Source organism: Anser brachyrhynchus (genome assembly GCF_964034855.1).
Source record: "Anser brachyrhynchus genome assembly, chromosome: 4".
Taxonomy (NCBI): domain Eukaryota; kingdom Metazoa; phylum Chordata; class Aves; order Anseriformes; family Anatidae; genus Anser; species Anser brachyrhynchus.
Window position 1 is genome coordinate 29,280,833 of NC_137698.1, and position 19,090 is coordinate 29,299,922.

The 19,090-nt window shown below is 39.5% G+C and overlaps 1 protein-coding gene across 31 annotated transcripts in view; it reads left to right on the forward strand.

Annotated features, from left to right (window-relative positions):
* The window catches only part of MARCHF1 (membrane associated ring-CH-type finger 1), a 239,569-nt gene that overhangs the window by 202,567 nt on the left and 17,912 nt on the right, over positions 1-19,090 (forward strand). For all 31 annotated transcript variants that reach the window (XM_080591784.1, XM_080591783.1, XM_080591776.1 and 28 more), the window contains one exon: positions 8,545-8,725. In XM_080591784.1, coding sequence (XP_080447910.1) covers positions 8,545-8,725 — 181 coding nt within the window. The remainder of the gene's footprint in view (positions 1-8,544; positions 8,726-19,090) is intronic.

The following is a 19,090-nucleotide window of genomic DNA, read 5'->3' on the forward strand; positions in this document are numbered from 1 at the left end:
TATGCTCTTTCTCCCTGAAACAAGCTCTCTTCAGTAACAGTTAGATCTAGCTATGATATGTACCCATCAAACTGGGTAACAATCTAGCTTTGCATAATCATTATGAGTCCAGATATGCTTTCCTGTGATGGGCAGGATTTTGACTGTTTTCAGTCCCTTCTCATCTAAAATATTATTATTTTTGGAATAGACATTATCCTCCTTAAGCATGTTTATATGGAGAAGCTATTTTTGCATTTTAATAGGAAGATCTATTTGAAATGTGAAGGCATTTGTATTCTACAGGTATACTTTCTGAAAGAAAGAAGAAAATGAGAGTATGGGTATTGGGCACTGGCATTAATTTATTATTATGCTTTTGGTCACAGTGTGTAGAAAGTGGCAGAAAACATGTGCCAATCACAAAGCTCCTGCTAATTTTGTTACTGAAGGGATCTCCATAAGTTCAGATAAGGAGCCTGCTTTTAAAACCTGTTTTTAAAGCAAATTTTGTTCAAGAATCACAGAACGGCTGAGGTTGGCAGGGACCTCTGGAGGTCGTCTGGTCCAATCCCCCGAGTGAGCAGGGTCACCTAGAGCAGGTTGCACAGGATGGCATCCAGGCGGCTTCCGAATATCTCCAGAGAAGGAGACCCCACGGCCTCTCTGGGCAGCCTGTTCTAGTGCTCTGTTACCCTCACAATAAGGAAGTTTTTTCTCATACTCATCCAGAACTTCCTGTGTTTCAGTTTGTGCCCATTGCCTCTTGTCCTGTCACTAGGCACCACTGAAAAAAGTCTGTCCCCATCCTCTTGACACCCTCCCTTCAGATATTCGTACACATTGATCAGATAACCTCTTAGACTTCTCTTCTCCAAGCTAAATAGGCCCAGCTCTCTCAGCCTCTCCTTCTATGACAGATACTCCTGCCCCCCTAAACATGTTAGTAGCCTTCCGCTGGACTGGCTCCAGGAGATCCTTGTCCCTCTTGTACAGAACTGGACACGGTACTTCTGATGAGGCCTCACCAGGGCAGGGTAGAGGGGCAGGATCACCTCCCTCAACCTGCTGGCAGCACTCTTCCAAATGCCGCCCAGGATCCTGTTGGCCTTCTTGGCCACAAGAGCACAATGCTGGCCCATGGTCAGCCTGCTGTCCACCAGGACTCTCAGGCCCTTCTCTACAGAGCTGCTTTCCAGCAGGCCAGCACCCAGACTGTGGTGGTGCTTGGGATTATTCCTCCCTAGGTGCAGGACCCTGCACTTGCACTTGTTGAACTTGATGAAGTTCCTCACTGCCCAACTCTCCAGCCTGTCCAGGTCCCTCTGAACGTCAGCACAGCCCTTTGGGGTATCAGCTATTCCTCCCAGCTTTGTGTCATAAGCAAATTTGCTGAGGGTGCGCTCTGTTCTGTCATCCAGGTTATTGATAAGTAACCAGAACAAGACTGGACCCAGTACTGACTCCTGGGGGACACCACTAGCTACAGGCCTCCCATGAGACTGCACTGCTGAACACAACCCTCAGAGCTCTGTCATCCAGCCAATTATCAATCCACCTCACCATCCACTCATCTATCCCACACTTCCTGAGCTAGCCTATGAGAATTTTATGGGAGACAGTGTTGAAAGCCTTGCTGAAGTCAAGGTAGACAACATCCACTGCTCTCTCATCATCTAGCCAGCCAGTCATCCCATCATAGAAGGCTATCAGGTTGGCTAAGCATTTCCCCTTGGTGAACCCATGCTGACTACTCCGGATCACCTTCTTTTCCTCCATGTGCTTGTGATTGTGAGGCTACTTCCAGCCGTCTTTAGAAGGCTTCATCTACTTCCTCTTCCTGATGAGGTGGACTGTAGCAAACACCCACAACGGTATCAGACATGGCCTGCTCTTTAATCCTTATCCATAAGCTAAATGACGGTAAAATATGCTTTGGTATATTTTTGAGAAAGTCTATGAAAGCTGTCTGCACTACCTTGCTGTAGCTAAACCCATTGTCTATAGGCAGTGGCCAAAAGTCCTTGAAAATTGTATTGGCTGTTTGGATGGCTTCTTACGGGTTGGTCTCTAATACAGTCAAGGAGTTCTGGTAATGCAGGATTGCTGCAAACTTTTTTCAATCAGTGCTGTGCATAACGATGAGATTCTTGTATAGCTTGAAGCACAAGGATGGCCATGCTGATTCATTCTTGTCCTTAATCAGCCTGCTTTGACAATTGTCATCTACAGAAATCAGCTGTATAGGTAATGACATAGAGGAGTGCTTCCAACTGATTTTCACAATGCAAACAAGACTCCTGCATTTTCTACGTTGCTACAGCAGCACAGAAATTGGCCTATTTTCTTAATTACCAAAGAGTAAAGTGGATTAGTGAAAGACAGGTTAGGATAACTGCTGTTTTTCCAATGACGGTAGAGATGAGCAGCTATTCTCTTTAATGAGAGCAAAATTGTTACCTTGCATGTGAAGAAAAAGCTTCAAACCTGTTGGAATCTATTTGTATCTCTTGAAATAAGCAGCTCAGGTGGTGAGTAACCACTTTAGAGTACCTAGCATTTCTAGATCATAATTTTGGTTGCTGTGATTTTGCCAGACTATACCACTGTGAGGGAAAACTTAAATTTTCCTTGTGAAATCTTTGCTTAACACAGATTGTAGTTGTCCTTTTAAAATGAGGTTATATAAGAAGTGTTTGTATGGAAAAAAAAAAAAACTTAATTCCATGAGAAATGAAGGACAGTTATCCACGATATCTTGCTGCTTTTCTGAAAAAGAACCTAAATCCAATTAGCATGTGAATGTCTACAAACTGTGCCCATCTCACTTCGTACTTCCCTTCTTGCCTTATAACTTTTGCAATGAACAGGACCAGGGGAAGCAAGGGAAAATACTTCATTTTCATGGAATTAAAGAGAGTGTGATAATACAAAATTCTGAAGACGCCCTACTTTTGAGTTCTTTGTTTAGCATTGCTGTGGTGCAGCCCCGTCAGGCAGCTCAGCACCCCTCATCTGCTCACCCACCCTCGCCAGGTGGGATGGGGAGAGAAAGGGAGAGGTAAAAGTACGAGAGCTCAGGGCTGGGGCAAGGACAGCTCGATGGGGAAGGCAGAAGCTGCGCGAAGCAAAGCCTGACTGGGCCCCACTGGCTGCTTCCCACCGGCAGGCAGGTGCCAGCTGCTCCAGGCCAGCAGGGCTCCTCACACGGGGCGGCTTCTCGGGGAGACAGATGGCATCGCTCCCAACATCCCCCTTCCTCCTCCTCAGCCCCGGCTGTCACCGCTGAGCGTGAGGCCGGGCGGTGTGGGACATCCCCTTGGGCAGCCTGGGCCAGGTGTCCTGGCTGGGTCCCCTCCAGCTCCTGGGGCACCCCCGGCCCCTCGCTGGCAGGGCAGCGCGAGGAGCTGGGAAGGCCTCGCCTCTGGGCCAGCGCTGCTCTGCAACAGCTGAACGTCTGCGTGCTGTCATCACTATTTCATCAAAAATCCAAAACACAGCATTGTGTGAGCCTCTATGAAGACAATCAACCCTGTCCCAGCCAAAACCATGACAAGCAGCACCTCGTGATTTGAATAAATAAGAAGTTTATATATGATATATAGGTCAATTATGTTTATATATACATATGATGTCAATATGCCCTTCATTGAAGAAGAAGGTATAACTTAAATTACTAGTATCTTCACCTACTCCGTTTACATAGTCATTTGGGTACAAAGTTTAGCATGTCACATACAGTTTCTCAATCAAGCATTATCTGTGAGGCTTTCAGCATCATTTGGATATGCCTTAAATACAATTAATATTTTGAACAAAAAACTCCCTTGGGGGGAGGAAGTAGAAGAGGTTGGATGGGGGGAAGGTGTTTTTAGTTTGCTTTTATTTTGTCACTGTTCTAGTCTGCTAGTGATAGGCTATAAATTATATTAATCTCCATACATTGAGTCTGTTTTGCCTGTGACAGTTCCTTTGGGGAACGAGAGTGAGAGAGTGGTTGTGGTGAATTTAGCTGCCCATCAGGGTGAAAATACCACACATTTGGACTTACATCTCCCTCTAAAAATTTTATGAATTGAACAGAAACATAAAATAGTTCAGGAATTGGGTTTCGTGTAGGCAACGTACAAAAAATCCACAACAGTTTTTATATGAGTTATGCAAAATTCTTCACAAAGACTGATTTTGTTTTCAGTTTAACATTTTTGATTTTTGCTGAAAATATGTTTTTCTTTTTGCTAATTTATTGCATTATATGAATCTGCTATGTAAGAACACCCTTTAAATATTTTTTTAATAATTTGTATGCACAACGTTGGTATAAATTTCTCCATTTGGTACATTTGTGTGCAGCAGTTGTAGAAGCAATTCTGTGCTAGAGAAAGTTTACTGGGAAATTAAAGTACTGCCATATAAAACAGAAACTTAAGCATAAGAAAGACTTCATTGTTAGAGTATTCTTTACTAAAATTTCATAGTGAGCTTTCTTAAAAGAAAAACACTTTGATCTCGTTGTGTAGGGGTGTGTTTGTAGGTGCGTATAAAATAAAATATATCTGTCTGGCTCAGATGATCATCTAATAACTCTCTGTATATACTCTGTTGTCTGGTGTACACATGATTCTTGGAGCCTGGCCTCAGCACAGCCATGGTACTCATCTTTTTCCCTTGACAAGCAAGGCAGGCATCTTTAAAACACTAAGCTGCCAAACCTACAAAAAAATATTCAGGCTCAGTGCATGACTACAAAGGGATTCTAACTAAAGGGATTCAGTCAGATAGCTGACTTCCTTCCCTCCCCTCCATTTCCAGATAGTCAAAGGTATTGCTTTATAATGAAGGCCATTTTTCTAGGGAAAGACTAGAAAGTTGAGAAAAGCTGAGCATGCAAGTTCTGTAGGTCTGTCTGAGCAGGTAAAACTGCAGCTATTAACCATGATCAGTGGAGTGCTACAACTTGTAAATAAATCATTATAGATTTAGCTTTTTATTATTATTATTTATTTTTCGATTTGTAGTGGAGAGGTTTTTTTCATTCAATTCACTTCTGAAGTACTTAAGCAAATGTTACTTTCAGGATGAGGTCAGGCCTCTGAAGTGTCTGTGTCATGGATGAAAATTGTGAACAGCTGTGATCACGCAAAAATAGGCGACTAGAGTGGAAGTTCTCTGCCTCCCACCTGGTTTAGATATACTTCAGATAAGCCCGTGTTTTGTATCTCTACCTCAGCTCTGTTTGCACAGCATATTTTTCAAAACCATTTTTTTACAGTTTATTTTCTGTGATTTGTGATGATTTTGATATACATGGTAAGTAAATACAACACGGGGCAAAAACAATTGAAATTCTGTTTCAGTAGTCATTCTAAGAAAGTTACTACAAGCTATCTGGTCCAAGTCTTTAAAAAAAAATTAAACAGCTAGCCAACAATTTGCTTCAATAGCCGTTGGGCACCCAGGTATCTTTAAAGACTGTGCTTCTGAGTTTAGGTACTGCAAATTCCTTCTAAGCTAATTTCTTCTGGATAAACAAATAATGAAGAGCTGAATTGCACCAAAGAGCATTCAAGCTAATGAAAACCGTGCCTTTGGTTATTTTCTCTGGACTTTAATTCCGTTAGAAGTTTTTCTCCTCATTACATATTTCATGGTTAGAAAACTAGAAGAGGTCATTAGATGATTTAGTTGGAGCTTCTGTATAATGTACGTACTTAATGTCAAGCTGTTATTTATGCATTTAGCTTATAACTTCTGTACCACGAAAGCACAAATAGAAAGTATAATTCACTGGTTTTTTTATAAAACTATTTCTACTGAAGAATACTTCTATTCATTTCAGATTTGCAATGTCACTTTATTTGAAGATCCCAGTGGAGTTTTAGGCTTGTATTTTAGCTCTTAAAATAATTTAAAACAATTCTGGTAAAAGTAGAAAAAAGACTCTTGGGCACCTAGTTTAGTTGTCTAATTTCTAAATAGTGTAAATGCTAAGCCTGTAACATAAATTATGTATAGCTTGAATTTAAACGAACAGAGAGTACTAGCTTTCCTTTGGGAAATAGCTTTAATTTAAAAAGAAAATGTTTTTTGTGTTAACTCTCAGCTGGGAATGCATTTGTTAGAGAAATAACTATTCAGTGTTTTGAACATTTTGTTTTACTTAAGCTGTAGGTTCAAGAAGAAAACAGCACGCAGCAAGTTTCTACATAAGAACTAAGCCACCGACTGACGTGTCTAGCTTGGCCGGGTTAGTAAAGAAAAGGCTGCAAATGGAGTCCTTGTAAAATGTCTGTCTCAAATACAGGGTGTCCAAGATAGAAGTTGTGGGTATTTTCTTCTCCCCCTGCTCCCATGGAGGTAGAAGATGCTGAAGAGCATATGGGCACCACTGCAGACACTGAAAACCTGGCTTTTGTGTACCAGGTTTCCAGAGATTCATTTTTTTGCTGGCTTTTTTTCTCTCTCGCTACGTATCTGGCGAAGCAGCTTTGTTCTGCTTTCCCGTGATTGTAGATTCATTTTCTCATGGCTCTAGGCTATGCTGTGAAGGAACAGCAGCTGTTCTTGATCCACAGATCTTTCATTTAGACACTGAGATGGCCCTCTCCTCCTGCTCGTAGACGTGGCAGCCTGTGTGTGCTGTAGCCAGTCTTTCGCTGGGCTGCCCTAAGTGCCAGCTGCACCTGTGGTGTGCAGAACGTGATCCTCCTTCCCTCGCCGGGCTGCTAGGAAGACTGGCTCACCGCAGGGCCCTTTTTTCTACCCCAGGAGCGATGTGGCTACAGTTTTCTGTGTAAAGGGAAGACCTGTTCCTCAGACCAGACGTGCTCCGACACTTCTGCATGCACATATCTGAGGGTGCCTTTCCTAAGTGCTCAGTTTCTAAGCTGAACGTTTTGTTTGCGTGACACATGGATCTGTGCTGTTGTTATTACTTCTCTATTTTGAAGTAACATTTTACAAGCGTCATCTTTTTTTTCCCTTCCCTTACATGCCAGTCTGTCTCTGGACATTCATGAAGGCTTGGGTGTTTTGTTATGTTTTTTTGTGAGGTGTTGTTGGAAGGAAGTTACTCTTTGTTGAAGCAAACCCTCCTTAACTTAAGTTTTTTGGTTACTTCTGCTTACTGCTGAGCTTTCTCTGCCCTCACGGAGATACTTGCAGATAAAGCTGGCCTGTGTTTCGATGAGCAAATGTTTCCCTGATGTGATCAGGAGTCTGGAATGGAAGAAGATCACTAAGACATTTGGACATAAGTCACAGAAGAAAGCCATTTGATTGTGGTCTTAGGACACTGATTATTTTATGCAAAACTGCAATGTGAAAAGCTTTGTATCCCACTACATGGTAATGACAGTTCCAGAACCAGCATCTGTCTTAGGGTGTGCTTACAGCTGTAGTTTTTGTTTCCCCAGATAAGGCAGATATCTACTTCAAAGGGACAATGAAGAATGAGAAAGGACCATGTCTTTTTGATACCTGCCTCCGAGAACGTGTATGCATGTGTGTGTGTGTGCTGTATGCATTGCTCCAGAGTACTCAAAACTGTTCTCTAATCCTTTTAACCGTGTAACTGCCAAGAGGTATCTTAGAACCTTTTTGTACTTTCCATGCTGGATATTTTCAGTTTGTCATTAGATTTTGCTGACTTTGATTATTTTCTTGTCATTACTTACAGACCAAGAACTACTTAGCCCTAACTATAAGACGACAGATATTTGTCTTAGAGGTTTTGCCATGCATAAAAGGGAAAACAGTATTATTTGTATTGATTCACCTTCAGCCCACATAGAAAGTTCAAAGGGAAATAGCTAAACGAAGAAAAATTACTGAGTGGCAGAAGGGAACAAGGAGTATGTTCCTGGGCCTTAATCTGAAAGGTTGTTGTCCTGGTTCCAGTTAGGACAGAGTTAATTTTCCCTCCTAGTAGCTGGTAGGGTGCTATGTTTTGGATTAGGATGAGAAGAGCGCTGATAACATGCTGATGTTTTAATTGTTGCAGAGCAGTGTTTACACCAGGCCAAGGACTTTTCGGCTTCTCGCTCTGTCCTGCCAGCGAGCAGGCTGGGGGTGCAGCAGGAGCTGGGAGGGGACAGACCCAGGACAGCTGACCCAAGCTGGCCAAAGGGGTATTCCATACCATCTGACGTCATGCTAAACAATATATAGGGGTGGCTGGCCGGGGTGGGGGGACCGGCTGCTCGGGGGTAGGCTGGGCATCGGTCAGCGGGTGGTGAGCAATTGCATTGTGCATCACTTGTTTTCTTACACATTATTATTATTAATACTATTATCATTATCACTATTATTATTATTATTGTTATTATTATATTCCTGTCTTAATAAACTGTCTTTATCTCAACTCACCGGCTTCACTTTCCCGTTTCTCTCCCCCATCCCAGAGAGGGAGGGGGGAGGGTGAGCGAACGGCTGTGTGGTGTTTAGCTGCCAGCCGGGTTAAACCACAACAGTTGTGTACCTTGTGTTTCACAAATGTCAAGTCTGAAAATAAAAAAGCAGTGTCTAGAAAGTTCCCTCACGAGCTGTTGCTGTCCTTCCTGTCAGGATCTGTCACTGTGAGGGAGATGATGAAAGTCCCCTCATCACACCGTGTCGCTGCACAGGGACCCTACGCTTTGTTCATCAGGCCTGCCTGCACCAGTGGATTAAGAGCTCAGACACACGCTGTTGTGAACTCTGCAAGTACGACTTTATAATGGAGACCAAGCTCAAACCTCTTCGGAAGGTATGGTGCTTTTGAATTTAATTACACCTAAATGTCAAATGGCTGGAATGGCTGCACAAAGTACTAGCACATTTAAAGAAACATCTACCTGTCCAAAATGGCTTTGTACTTGCTGTTATTAAATCAGTCCCAGAAATCTTTTTTCTATATTTAGGTTAGTTAATTTACAGGAGGAGAGTGTTTTGAATAGAATCCCTTTTTGTGTGCATGCAGTGTAAATGCACAAAAAATAGTTTTTTTGCGCTTAGAATTTTTATCTTCTGCCTTTTGTTATTGGCTGATCTGCCTATTTTTAAGCCAGAAGGAAATCTTGCTCCTCACATTTTGTTCCTGAATAACACAGGCCAGCTCACCCAGTAACTCTTAGTTGAGCCCATAACTTTTAGTTGAGAAGGATGCTTATGCTACTGTGGAAATGGCAATTATGAAATAACACAGACAGTCATTTTAGCTGCATCTGTTCTAACTGTTACACTTGTGGGCAAATTAATGACTTGCACATTAAGATTAGTTAATGGAATCTAAACTACAGGGCGACCTTGCATCCTGAAAGTCAAATGTATGTTATCTGCACTCATCATCTGTTTTCCAGGATAAATCAATTTAATGGTACAAGGGTTGTCAGTATAGAGAAAGTAAAGAGTTTATTAAGCATATGTGGGTTTTGCTTTGTTTGGAGCGAATAATTTCTCCTCTAGATTTTCTCTAAAAATGCTCTCATCCACTTTGGATTTTGTTGCATCTTTGTAGTTTGAGTCAATCTAGAACATGGTGAGTTTTGATTTAAAATAAATTTCAATGCAAGATGCTTTGAAAAACATGTAGACACTATTAGCTTACAGCTAGTACACGCATATATAATGGTGTTTTGATGGCAAAAGATATTTTGGTTTTGTCAGCCTTCCACTGGTAGCAGTTCTGAAAAGAAGAGCAAATAGAATTCCTGTTCATTTCTCATCCGGAGAAATTATCTAGTAAGTCTCTGATGATAAACAGCAGTTGGAGAAAGTTGGGTCTGATTTGACAAGCAAAGCCTGTGATAAGAAAGGACAGTTCTCAAGTGCCTGGTAGATCTTGCCAGGTAGACTAGCAATTGAAACAGATGTAAATAAAAAACTGATAACTAAAAACTTAATTATATTGTCTCAATTTTTAGTAATAACAGATAAACTTTAGATAATGTGACAGGAAGGAGGTAATTGTGTAAAATCCCCTGCCTGTAGCGTCTTTTCTTTCCGTTTTTCTGTTTCAATAGAATTTGCTTTAACCTTCCACCTAACAAATACACTTGCTACTTTCCCCAAGAGAACATGCAGATATTTTAAGCAAAAACCTTTTCCTGATTGTGTTAGATAATAGTGTGTCTTTAAAAATCTGGAAATACAATTTGTAGCGTCCAAGGTGAAAAGGAGTGAATAATGTGCATAACTGTTGATATCAGAAGTAGCCACTTTAACTTTTTTTTTTTTTTCTTGGAAAGAATTTAGTGGAATACTGATGGATTTAGAGTGGTAATGTCATTCCTGCAAGTCTGTCATTTTTTAATTGAATGATTAACAACGTATTCTTTTCTTTAGCCTTTTCTTATCATTGCTTTTCAGGTATGTTTTTGATTTCCAGCACAGCAAAGATGAGCCTCTTCTTTCAGAGAGGATGTATTTGTTTCTGCTCAAGACAGCACTGTAGCTTATCTCACTGATAGTAAAAATCTGGCCACATCCTCCCTCTTCAATGCACTGCCAAAAATATTTTTTAATACAGTATGGAACCAGCATGTAATTACAGATCACGTCTTATGATTTGCACCCATTTCAGAAACCAAGAATAGGAAACTTTTTTCAAAGTTTTCAAAGTTAAAATTGTTTATGTTATTTACATTTATGGCTTTCAAACGTGACACTTTTCTTATGTTATATTAAACTGAATGTATCATCCTCAGTAAGTGTATACACTATCATCACTGTCTTTCTCAGATTTATGAAACACTATCCAGTTTATGAGGAGCTCTTTCATAACCAAGCATTTTGAGAGCTGTAGCAAAGACAAGGTAAGGGAGGAAAGAGATCATTAAGAGACTTGCCACGTAAGCACAGTTCCCTGGTAACTTTCCAGCAAAACATCTTCTATAAAAAATCATTTAAAATGCTTTTGATAGAAGCCTTGCATTTTTGCAAAAAAATGCAAAGATCCAATGAAGCACCATCGAGTTCCTTGCTGGTTCTTCATGCAAGAAGAGGAGCCTGAGAGCCCAGAACCTCAGCTGTGGGGCATTTTCGAGGAGTTTTGATTTTCTGAAGACTGGTTACCAGAGACTGGAGTGGAGTGAGACAGGCAGGTCATAAACCTGAAGCTCTCCACAATCCTGTCTTCTTGTTACAGGATCTGAAAATCAACAGGGTGTCTCTAGAACTTTGAGACTTTCTTGAGAGTGTTAGGTTTTGCTAAGGCTTGGTTGTATACTACACCCTGAGAGCCTTGAGTCACCAGCACAAGTCCAGCTTGGTAGCAGTAATTTAAAAATCCACGAATCTCGAAAGGATAGAAAATGAGGAATTCTCTGGTCTTAATGGCAGAGACATTACAGGCAGTGCCAGCTATTGTCTCCTGTTAACTTTACCATATGCTGAGTGGAAACGGCAAATAAATAAATAAATAAATAAATAAATAAATAAAAAAGACCAAAAAAAAAAGAAAAAAAGGACTTATTTTGGGGGAATTTTGTTTCCTTGATAAGAGACTACAGATTTATATCCAACAGAAGACTACCTATCCAATTCCAAAAGAGTCCCATTTTATTAAAAAAAATAGAAAAAAATGTGTGTGTAGGGAAGGATTTAATTTTAATTACCCCTAAAGTGAAAGTTTCTCGCCAGCTCCAGAAGAAGCATTTTCAGCGGCCATCAGACCTGGGTTTGAAGTGGCATTCTACAAGTGAAAGGGTCACATCTCCCAGCCAGTTTTGATTTTTAAATCTTACCTTACTTATGATGTGAGATTATGGAGTTTGGTTCTTGATTATACATTGCTTCATTATGATGAAATTCATCATAATATCTTTGTAACACTTCAACTGCTGATCTGCTGAAGGGAAAGATTACATACCACAGAATTTTATTACAGATAACTATAATTTTGTTTGTGAAATATCACAAAAGCAGGATTTCACAATAAAACAAAACTATTTTGATTCAACTGGCGAATTACCATCTTTATGCATGCCTCAGTGTTTCATGCACCCTCATTGTTTCCTAACCATTTTTTTAATCAAAGTCTAGGGATTTATAGCATAATCATTTTTGAATATCATGTCATATGGCTGCTAGCACCCAAAAGTGACAATGTGCAGCATACTAGGTTAACATAATTCGAGATACCTCTATTAAAATCAATAGCTTTGTGCAAATATGCACCAGTAATTTAATTACAGAATCCCTGAAAGCATCAGACATCAAATGAAACTTAGGTTAATCATTTTAGTAAGTCTTTGCATTGAAGTAATCTTTTTAAGTAATGATCAACAGGCAGTGGAAGAGTTTTGTGTATTTAAGGAGGAATAATTACTTGGCTAAATACGAATTTAGAGATTAAATATTAAGCATTGCTTAGTGTATCTGTTTTATTTCTCCTGGTCTCCATTATAACTATCCATCACTATAAATAATATGGTTTTGTTTGTAGCTTTACCTTTCAGCATTTGCAGTGTGTAGTGCGAATTTTTTCTTTGTAAAGTAACCTTATTTATCAAGCAGGGAATTACAAAGTGACAATAAGCTTGTGTCAGTTTCTTATTGAGCTCTCTCAGGTAATAGCTTCATCCTGAGCAAATCACTTCTTCATTAAAAAGGATGTAATCCTGATAAAGTGGTACCTGCATTTCATTCTCTTGAATTTGGTATTTGAAGCATAGTAGAGACAGGAACTGCATCAAAATGCTGTGAGTATGAAATGGATTAAGGCACTAAAAATGCAGAAATACCTTCAAATGCAGATTTCTCCTGTGTCCAGTCTTGCTATACTTGTAAATACTTTTTGAATTTGAATTTTGCTGTCCATTTAAGACTTCTGGTATCTGATGAGATGTTTTCCTTTGATGTCTTATACCGAGAGATTATTCTTTGTCAGATATGTCTCTTTCCTCTCCTGATTTTGTTTTACCTTTGAAATGATTTACAAATAGTGTTGCATTTATGTGAGGCAAAAGTGATATTGCATTGTTACTGTGCAGTTACTCTTCATCATTAAGAAATCATTAAGAAATCATCATTTTTTCTTTGTTTGTTTGTTTAGGGAAGCACTATCTAACAGTTAATAATCATTGTGTTTCTGATTGAGAGGGTATCCAAATCTACCCCTTCTAAAAAGAGGATCAGGAGTGTTCTTTTAGGATGGAGTGTTATGTTTCTGTTAAATTAAACAGAAGAAAAGCCAGTGTACAAATACTGATAACGAAAGAAACCTTATTTTCCTGTTTATTTTGAAAGCGTATATATGTCTTCTCAATGTTTTCTCCTCTTGCATTCTGTATTGTTTGCGTACTGATAAATAGCACTTCTGAATCTACTAAAAGGTGTGTCTCTTTGGCTTTTACACCCCTGAACTCCGTAACTTCTCATGTCCCCAGCTGCTGTCATTAGGCAAGAAGGAAGGAATGCTCCTTCTCCATTTGGTACCATTTATTTTATAAATTACCAGCTTGCCAGCTCTGACTCCCATACAGGATTCAAGGGTTATGTCCCAGCTGTAGGTATGTGTTCACTATAGCAAGTGTTTTGTTTTAATGCAATAGGTTAGAGATGTTCTGTTTGCAACAAGACCATCAGGTCAGAAGAAGGAGCTGTATAACCAATTAGGATTTAGGGTTTGAGCCAACAGGCATTCTGCGGTGCTGGGTAATGCCCAACTTTAAGGCAGAGAAATCAGTAATTCCACAGGCTCCTTAATGAAAGGTTAATCACCTATGGAAGCCACAGATAATTAGAATTCTGCTCTGAGAGCTGAGATGGACAAAAAGGAAGACTAAAGTGAATCTTTAGGTCCCATTTCTCTCCTGACTTGATGCTTCATGCTGTATGTAGCAGAGACACATCTGCTTCTGCTCTCTCTGTTCAAGTTAAAACTGTGTAGGGTGCCTTTTTTTACAAAACAGTTGTCACTGGCATTACTCTAAATCCAGTTGTTAGAGCTCTTTTCTGATGTGTGAGAGCCAGATTCAGCTCCCTTCCATGTGCTCAGTGCAATCCTATAAAAACAGTAAATCTGAAGAAATATGTCTGCCCAGATGGACTCGTTCAGAACTGGATGCTTTGTGGATAAATCTTTATTTGATAAAATCTGGCGGTACGTGTGATAACTTCAGTGAGGGCAAAATATGTGTTGTTGATTTATTTTTGGTTAAACGCTAGCTGCACTTGGAGAATTGGTATTTACACTCCTCATTTAGGAATGTGGTGGTTACTGCTCAAAGTGATGTAGCCTGCAGAGACGTCTTTGTGAAATCAAAACCTATCACCATTAGAAACCACTCCTGCCCCCAGAGCAGACTCTCAGAACCAGAAGTGACCTGCAGCCTCTGAGGAAAAAAATGAAACTTTGGGCAGTCGTTACTGTATAGCTGGCTGTTTGCTTCTGATTGCCCTGTGCTGCAAAGTCTGAACCGTCTGGCTTTTACATCAGTTTTCTAATAAGGCTTATGATAAGAAGTGATAGCTAATATTGTGTAGGTCAGGTAACACTGACTTGCTGTGGGATTAACTCTCTTTTAATCCAATTTGGTGAATACTTTGCAGTCCTTAACATAGCAGAAGATCCTACATTTCCTTTTGATTTCTGGCGTAGCTGCACAGTGTCGTCAAGGCAACCTGCTCCAGTGTTTTCTTTCTTAGAGTAAACTGTCTCAACACATTGCCAGCCTCACATCAGTCCTTGTAATACATGAGGTCAGATACTTCACCAGTATGCACAAAGGCACAAAGCTATTACTTTGGTATTGGCTATCATGTCATCGTAGTGAGTAACTGTGCTCAGGGGAGGATGTGTATATTAAAGCTTTTAAGGTTAAAATAATTCTATAGCATTTGTGTCCCATTGTGATGCCTTGAGGATGCGAGGAACTACTTTGTTCAGACAATTGTATGTGTAATGTGAAAGAAAGTAATAGAGCCTTATTGCTAATTAATCTGTATATAGGGAGCATGCCGTAGTTCATAGAGTGAAGTTGTCTTGCATTTTGTGCTGTAAGAAGCATCATAAAGTATAGCTTTCTCATAGTGGTAGAATTTGGGCTAGCTTTGCATCTCCTTATTTCTTTCTTTTCCATTCAGCGCAGCTTTTACTCACACAGCTGTTCCCAATCCCATGAACTTCTGACTAGAGATGCTGACCTCTGGTGCCTTGTACCTTGAAACCATTGTAGTGTACCCTTAGGCTTGCAAAAAGCCATCATTCTGCGAGACTTTCCTGGGACCCTCTCACATGCAGCATCTTTTTAAGAAGCAAACAAACAATCCTACACCAGAAAATGAAACAAAAACTCTTTCTTCTTCAAATTAGCTGCTGGTAACCAGATTTGCTGCTTCTGCTGCTCAGTAGCACTTACAAAAGCAAAGGAAATTCAGGAGTTCAATTGTAGGTATTTGTTGTCCAGCTGTAGGTATTAGTGGTGTTACCAACTATTGCACACAACCACGAACATGAGCTCTGTGAGGTACAAATTCTTCCATGCTTTCTGAAGCTGAAATTAACAGTTTTGGTCTGATTTTTTTAGAGATGTAACTTGAATCAGAAGATTTTGTGTCCATTTTACTTAGAGGATACTACTCCATCCTGCAGTTTGCCAGCTTCTTAGTTATTTTTTAAGTAATTGGGGTCTGCTTTTCCTTTTTTAATTTCAGTCATTTCAGTGTTTCATTTTTATAGCTTGGCTTCATGAACAGTTCATAACAGAGGAGGGTCGGGTTAGCTCAGGCGCTGGAAATAGTGAAGAGAATCCCTTGATACTGGCTTTGCAGCTAAAGAAAATGTAGATGGAATGGTGTTCAGACATAAAATGTATAGTTAGTAATATAAAATGTAAAGAACATAATCAACCCAAGGGCTGACCTAAACTTTCCATTGCTATTCATGGGCTTTTGTAAAAAAAAAAAAAAAAAAAAAAAAAAAAATGTTTCTACTATTTAATTTTGAAGCTAGAGATTGTAACAGCTCTAATGGGATCAGGCTGCTCTTCATGATCTGATTAATGTGTCTACTAATCTCTCACATAACTAATACATACAAATTCTATAGTGGTTATTTGCATCATATTTATTTTGCATGAGAACTGTTGTTGTGAGAAAGATCTGCCCTGAGTTTTAGTTCACAAGCTGATGCTTGCCTACTGCTGGAATGCGTGCATAAATGAATTCTCTTGAATGTAGCAGTGGGTACTTGATCAAAATTATGATCAAATGGGATAATTGTCATAGTTTATTCCCTAAACTTATGATTTTTACTGTTAATTTAATTTTATTCCTGTGGCATTTTATTAAATTACTTGAAAGAAGAGCCTTTTCCTCCAGGAATTCAGATCTTTATTCATGTGCTCCAATTTGTATGCGACAAAATTGGGATGTATGGCATTTGGTGGAGGTCTTTCAGAATGAATAGCTTCCCTCAGGTCAGAGTGCCAGAGCACTAGGCTATAGTATTGTGTTAATTACCGTAGCTTTTCTTCTGCACAAATTTCCTCTATTTCATTTTTATTTGATTGGATCAAAAGTGTGTATCATGTGGGAAAACTAAAAGGCAGAGAAGGTAACTGTAGCTATTCGTTTGGAAATCAGTGGTATTCTTGCCAAAGTCATATTTATAGATAACTAAGCACATCAGGTTCTTTTTCTTGTTTTTTTTTTTTAATTCTTGAGGATATGGTAATATGGCAAATCAGGCACACAGCACGTATAGGGTATATGTTTGCAATTGCAAAAATAAGATATGTCTAGATGTGGTTAAACAAAAATATATTTAACAATACTTGGCTTTTGGTGTAAAAGGGCATTTAAACCAAGCCACATGTTTGCAGTGATTCAGACTGATGTGGTTAAAGGAAGCTCAGAAGTTGAGTTACATTTTCCTTGCAGTGTAGGTCAGTTGCTCTAACAACTTGAGGAATAAAATAATGACATGACATGCAATAAAACCCACCTTGTTGTTCAGGACCACTGGTACTATTAATTTAGTGGGTGGTAGAGGAGGAAAGAAAGAATTGGTAAAAGTCTATTTGATCTATATAAGTGCAGGACAGCAATTGAGATGAAAAAGACAGGCAAGATGTTCTTGAGATTCACCCAACACAACTAAGTGGCGGCACTTGGTTCAATGGTTTTTGAATATGGCTACTTTCTGATTCCAGTCAGTTGTACTCCTTTCCTCACAAGACTCCTTCACATCTGAAGTCACCTTTGTACCCCTCCTTCATCTGCTTTCTGCTGTACTCCTCTCCATTCCACACATGATGTTGAAGGGCCTGACTGTAGAGATTTAGTGCGTGCTTCTATAGATCAGGTCACATGGTAGATTCTGCAGGTAAATGATTTTAGGTTTTTATTCTGTAAGATACAAATTAGAACTCTAAGGAATTTCATATAGTGGAAAGAGTGTTTAAATTACTAATGTATCGAGTGTAAGAATCAAGGACATGATCTGCAACCAAAAAAGGCCAAGCACATTTAGTACAAGGCAATAAAGCAAATTTTCATGCTTGCACTAAGAGAAGGCAAATTTAGGAAAATATTTAGGAAAATATTTTCTAGGTGGAAGGTGGAATAACTAATATTCTGTTGTAACTTCTGGAGAAGACTGTATATCATTTACAACTACAGCTAAAGAAAAAGCGTATTTGTTGACTTAGCTTTTCACGTGTCACCAGTTTTATTTCATCAGCTCTAATTTTGAAATGCATGTTTCATGATACTTCTTAGCAGGCTAGACAATTAGTTACTGAGGAAATTAAGCAGTATAATGAATGCTGAAGAGAAGGTGGTTCAGGTAAAGACTCTTAACAAAGCTATGATCATATATTTTAACTATGTGCCTAAAGGAACATAATGAAGATGAGAAAATGAAAATTCTTCAGAGAATTTTCTTGTAATTGGACAAAACTGAAGGAGATGTAGAGGCATATAATAGCATGTAATGGGATGTTGCTATCCTCTTCTCTCTCTAATTTCTCTCCTTTTCCTATTTCTGCCTTGCTACCCTAGCTTTCTGTCCCCATCCATTGCCAAAATACACTCAGATGTGCAAAGAGAGCCCATGCTACTTGGTGTTCAGAAACAAAGACTCTGCCACCAGCTGTTGAGAGGTGGTTTGTGATGGCTGCTCTAGCAGAGGAAGGACCTGTGGTCGCTTTGACCCTGGCACACTCCATCTCCAGTCCAGCAGTGTCACAGCTGTTCTTCGACTGCCCACAGAGTGCATACCACAAAATGCAGTATCCCCACCTGCTTTGGTTGGAAAACGAACACTGAGCCTAACTGACTTTGAAACAGAATTATGATCCATGCTTTGTACGATAGTAGTTAGATTGTGCTTTTTTTCTTCTTTTTTTCTTAAGTTTTTTGAGGCCTGGGCTGTGATTTTAATATATCTGCTGCATAGTGACTGTGGAGGAAAAGAATCATAAAAGAGAAGCTTATGGTAGTAGCAAAGGCTGATCATGTACACCTCTACTGAACAAAGAGTTGCTTACTGTTGTTCAAGCATTCAAAGAGGAATCTTGGAAAGTAAACACTTTGGAGAATACTTTTGCATTCTGTATAGTGATGTAAACTAATTCCTAGCAGATGGGAGCTGGGAAGAAGCTCCCAATATAGAGAGTTTATCCTCTAATTACTTGCCAGGGGGTTTCTTGCAGATTTCTCTGAAGCACCTGGTGCTGGCCTCTGTCTGAGGCAGAACATTGTATAAGAGGGACCTGAGGTCTGGCAACTCCTGTGTTTGCACAGAGTAGCACTTCTTCATTTAGTTTGCATTGGAATGATTAGGATGCAGGTACTGAAGTTCTTCTAGCTGGTAAATGACAAGTAGTCTCAATAGTACTTCCAGATTGCAAAAACAGCTACTTCATTTTAGAAATGATCTTCTCAAATTGCTTAATACTCCTATTTTGCAATTTTTAAGGGTCTGATAATTGATGACATACACAATTAAAATTTCCATGAGTTTGTGAAATGTGCATACTGATTACATCACTGAAGTCCAGCTTTTAGCTGTCACTTTGAAAATAAATATAGTGCTGTCTTGATTTTGATAACACCAAATTACTAGTTCTCTGCAGATGACAATCTCAAAGTGTTTATCAAAGTGACATCTTTTGTTACGTAGTTC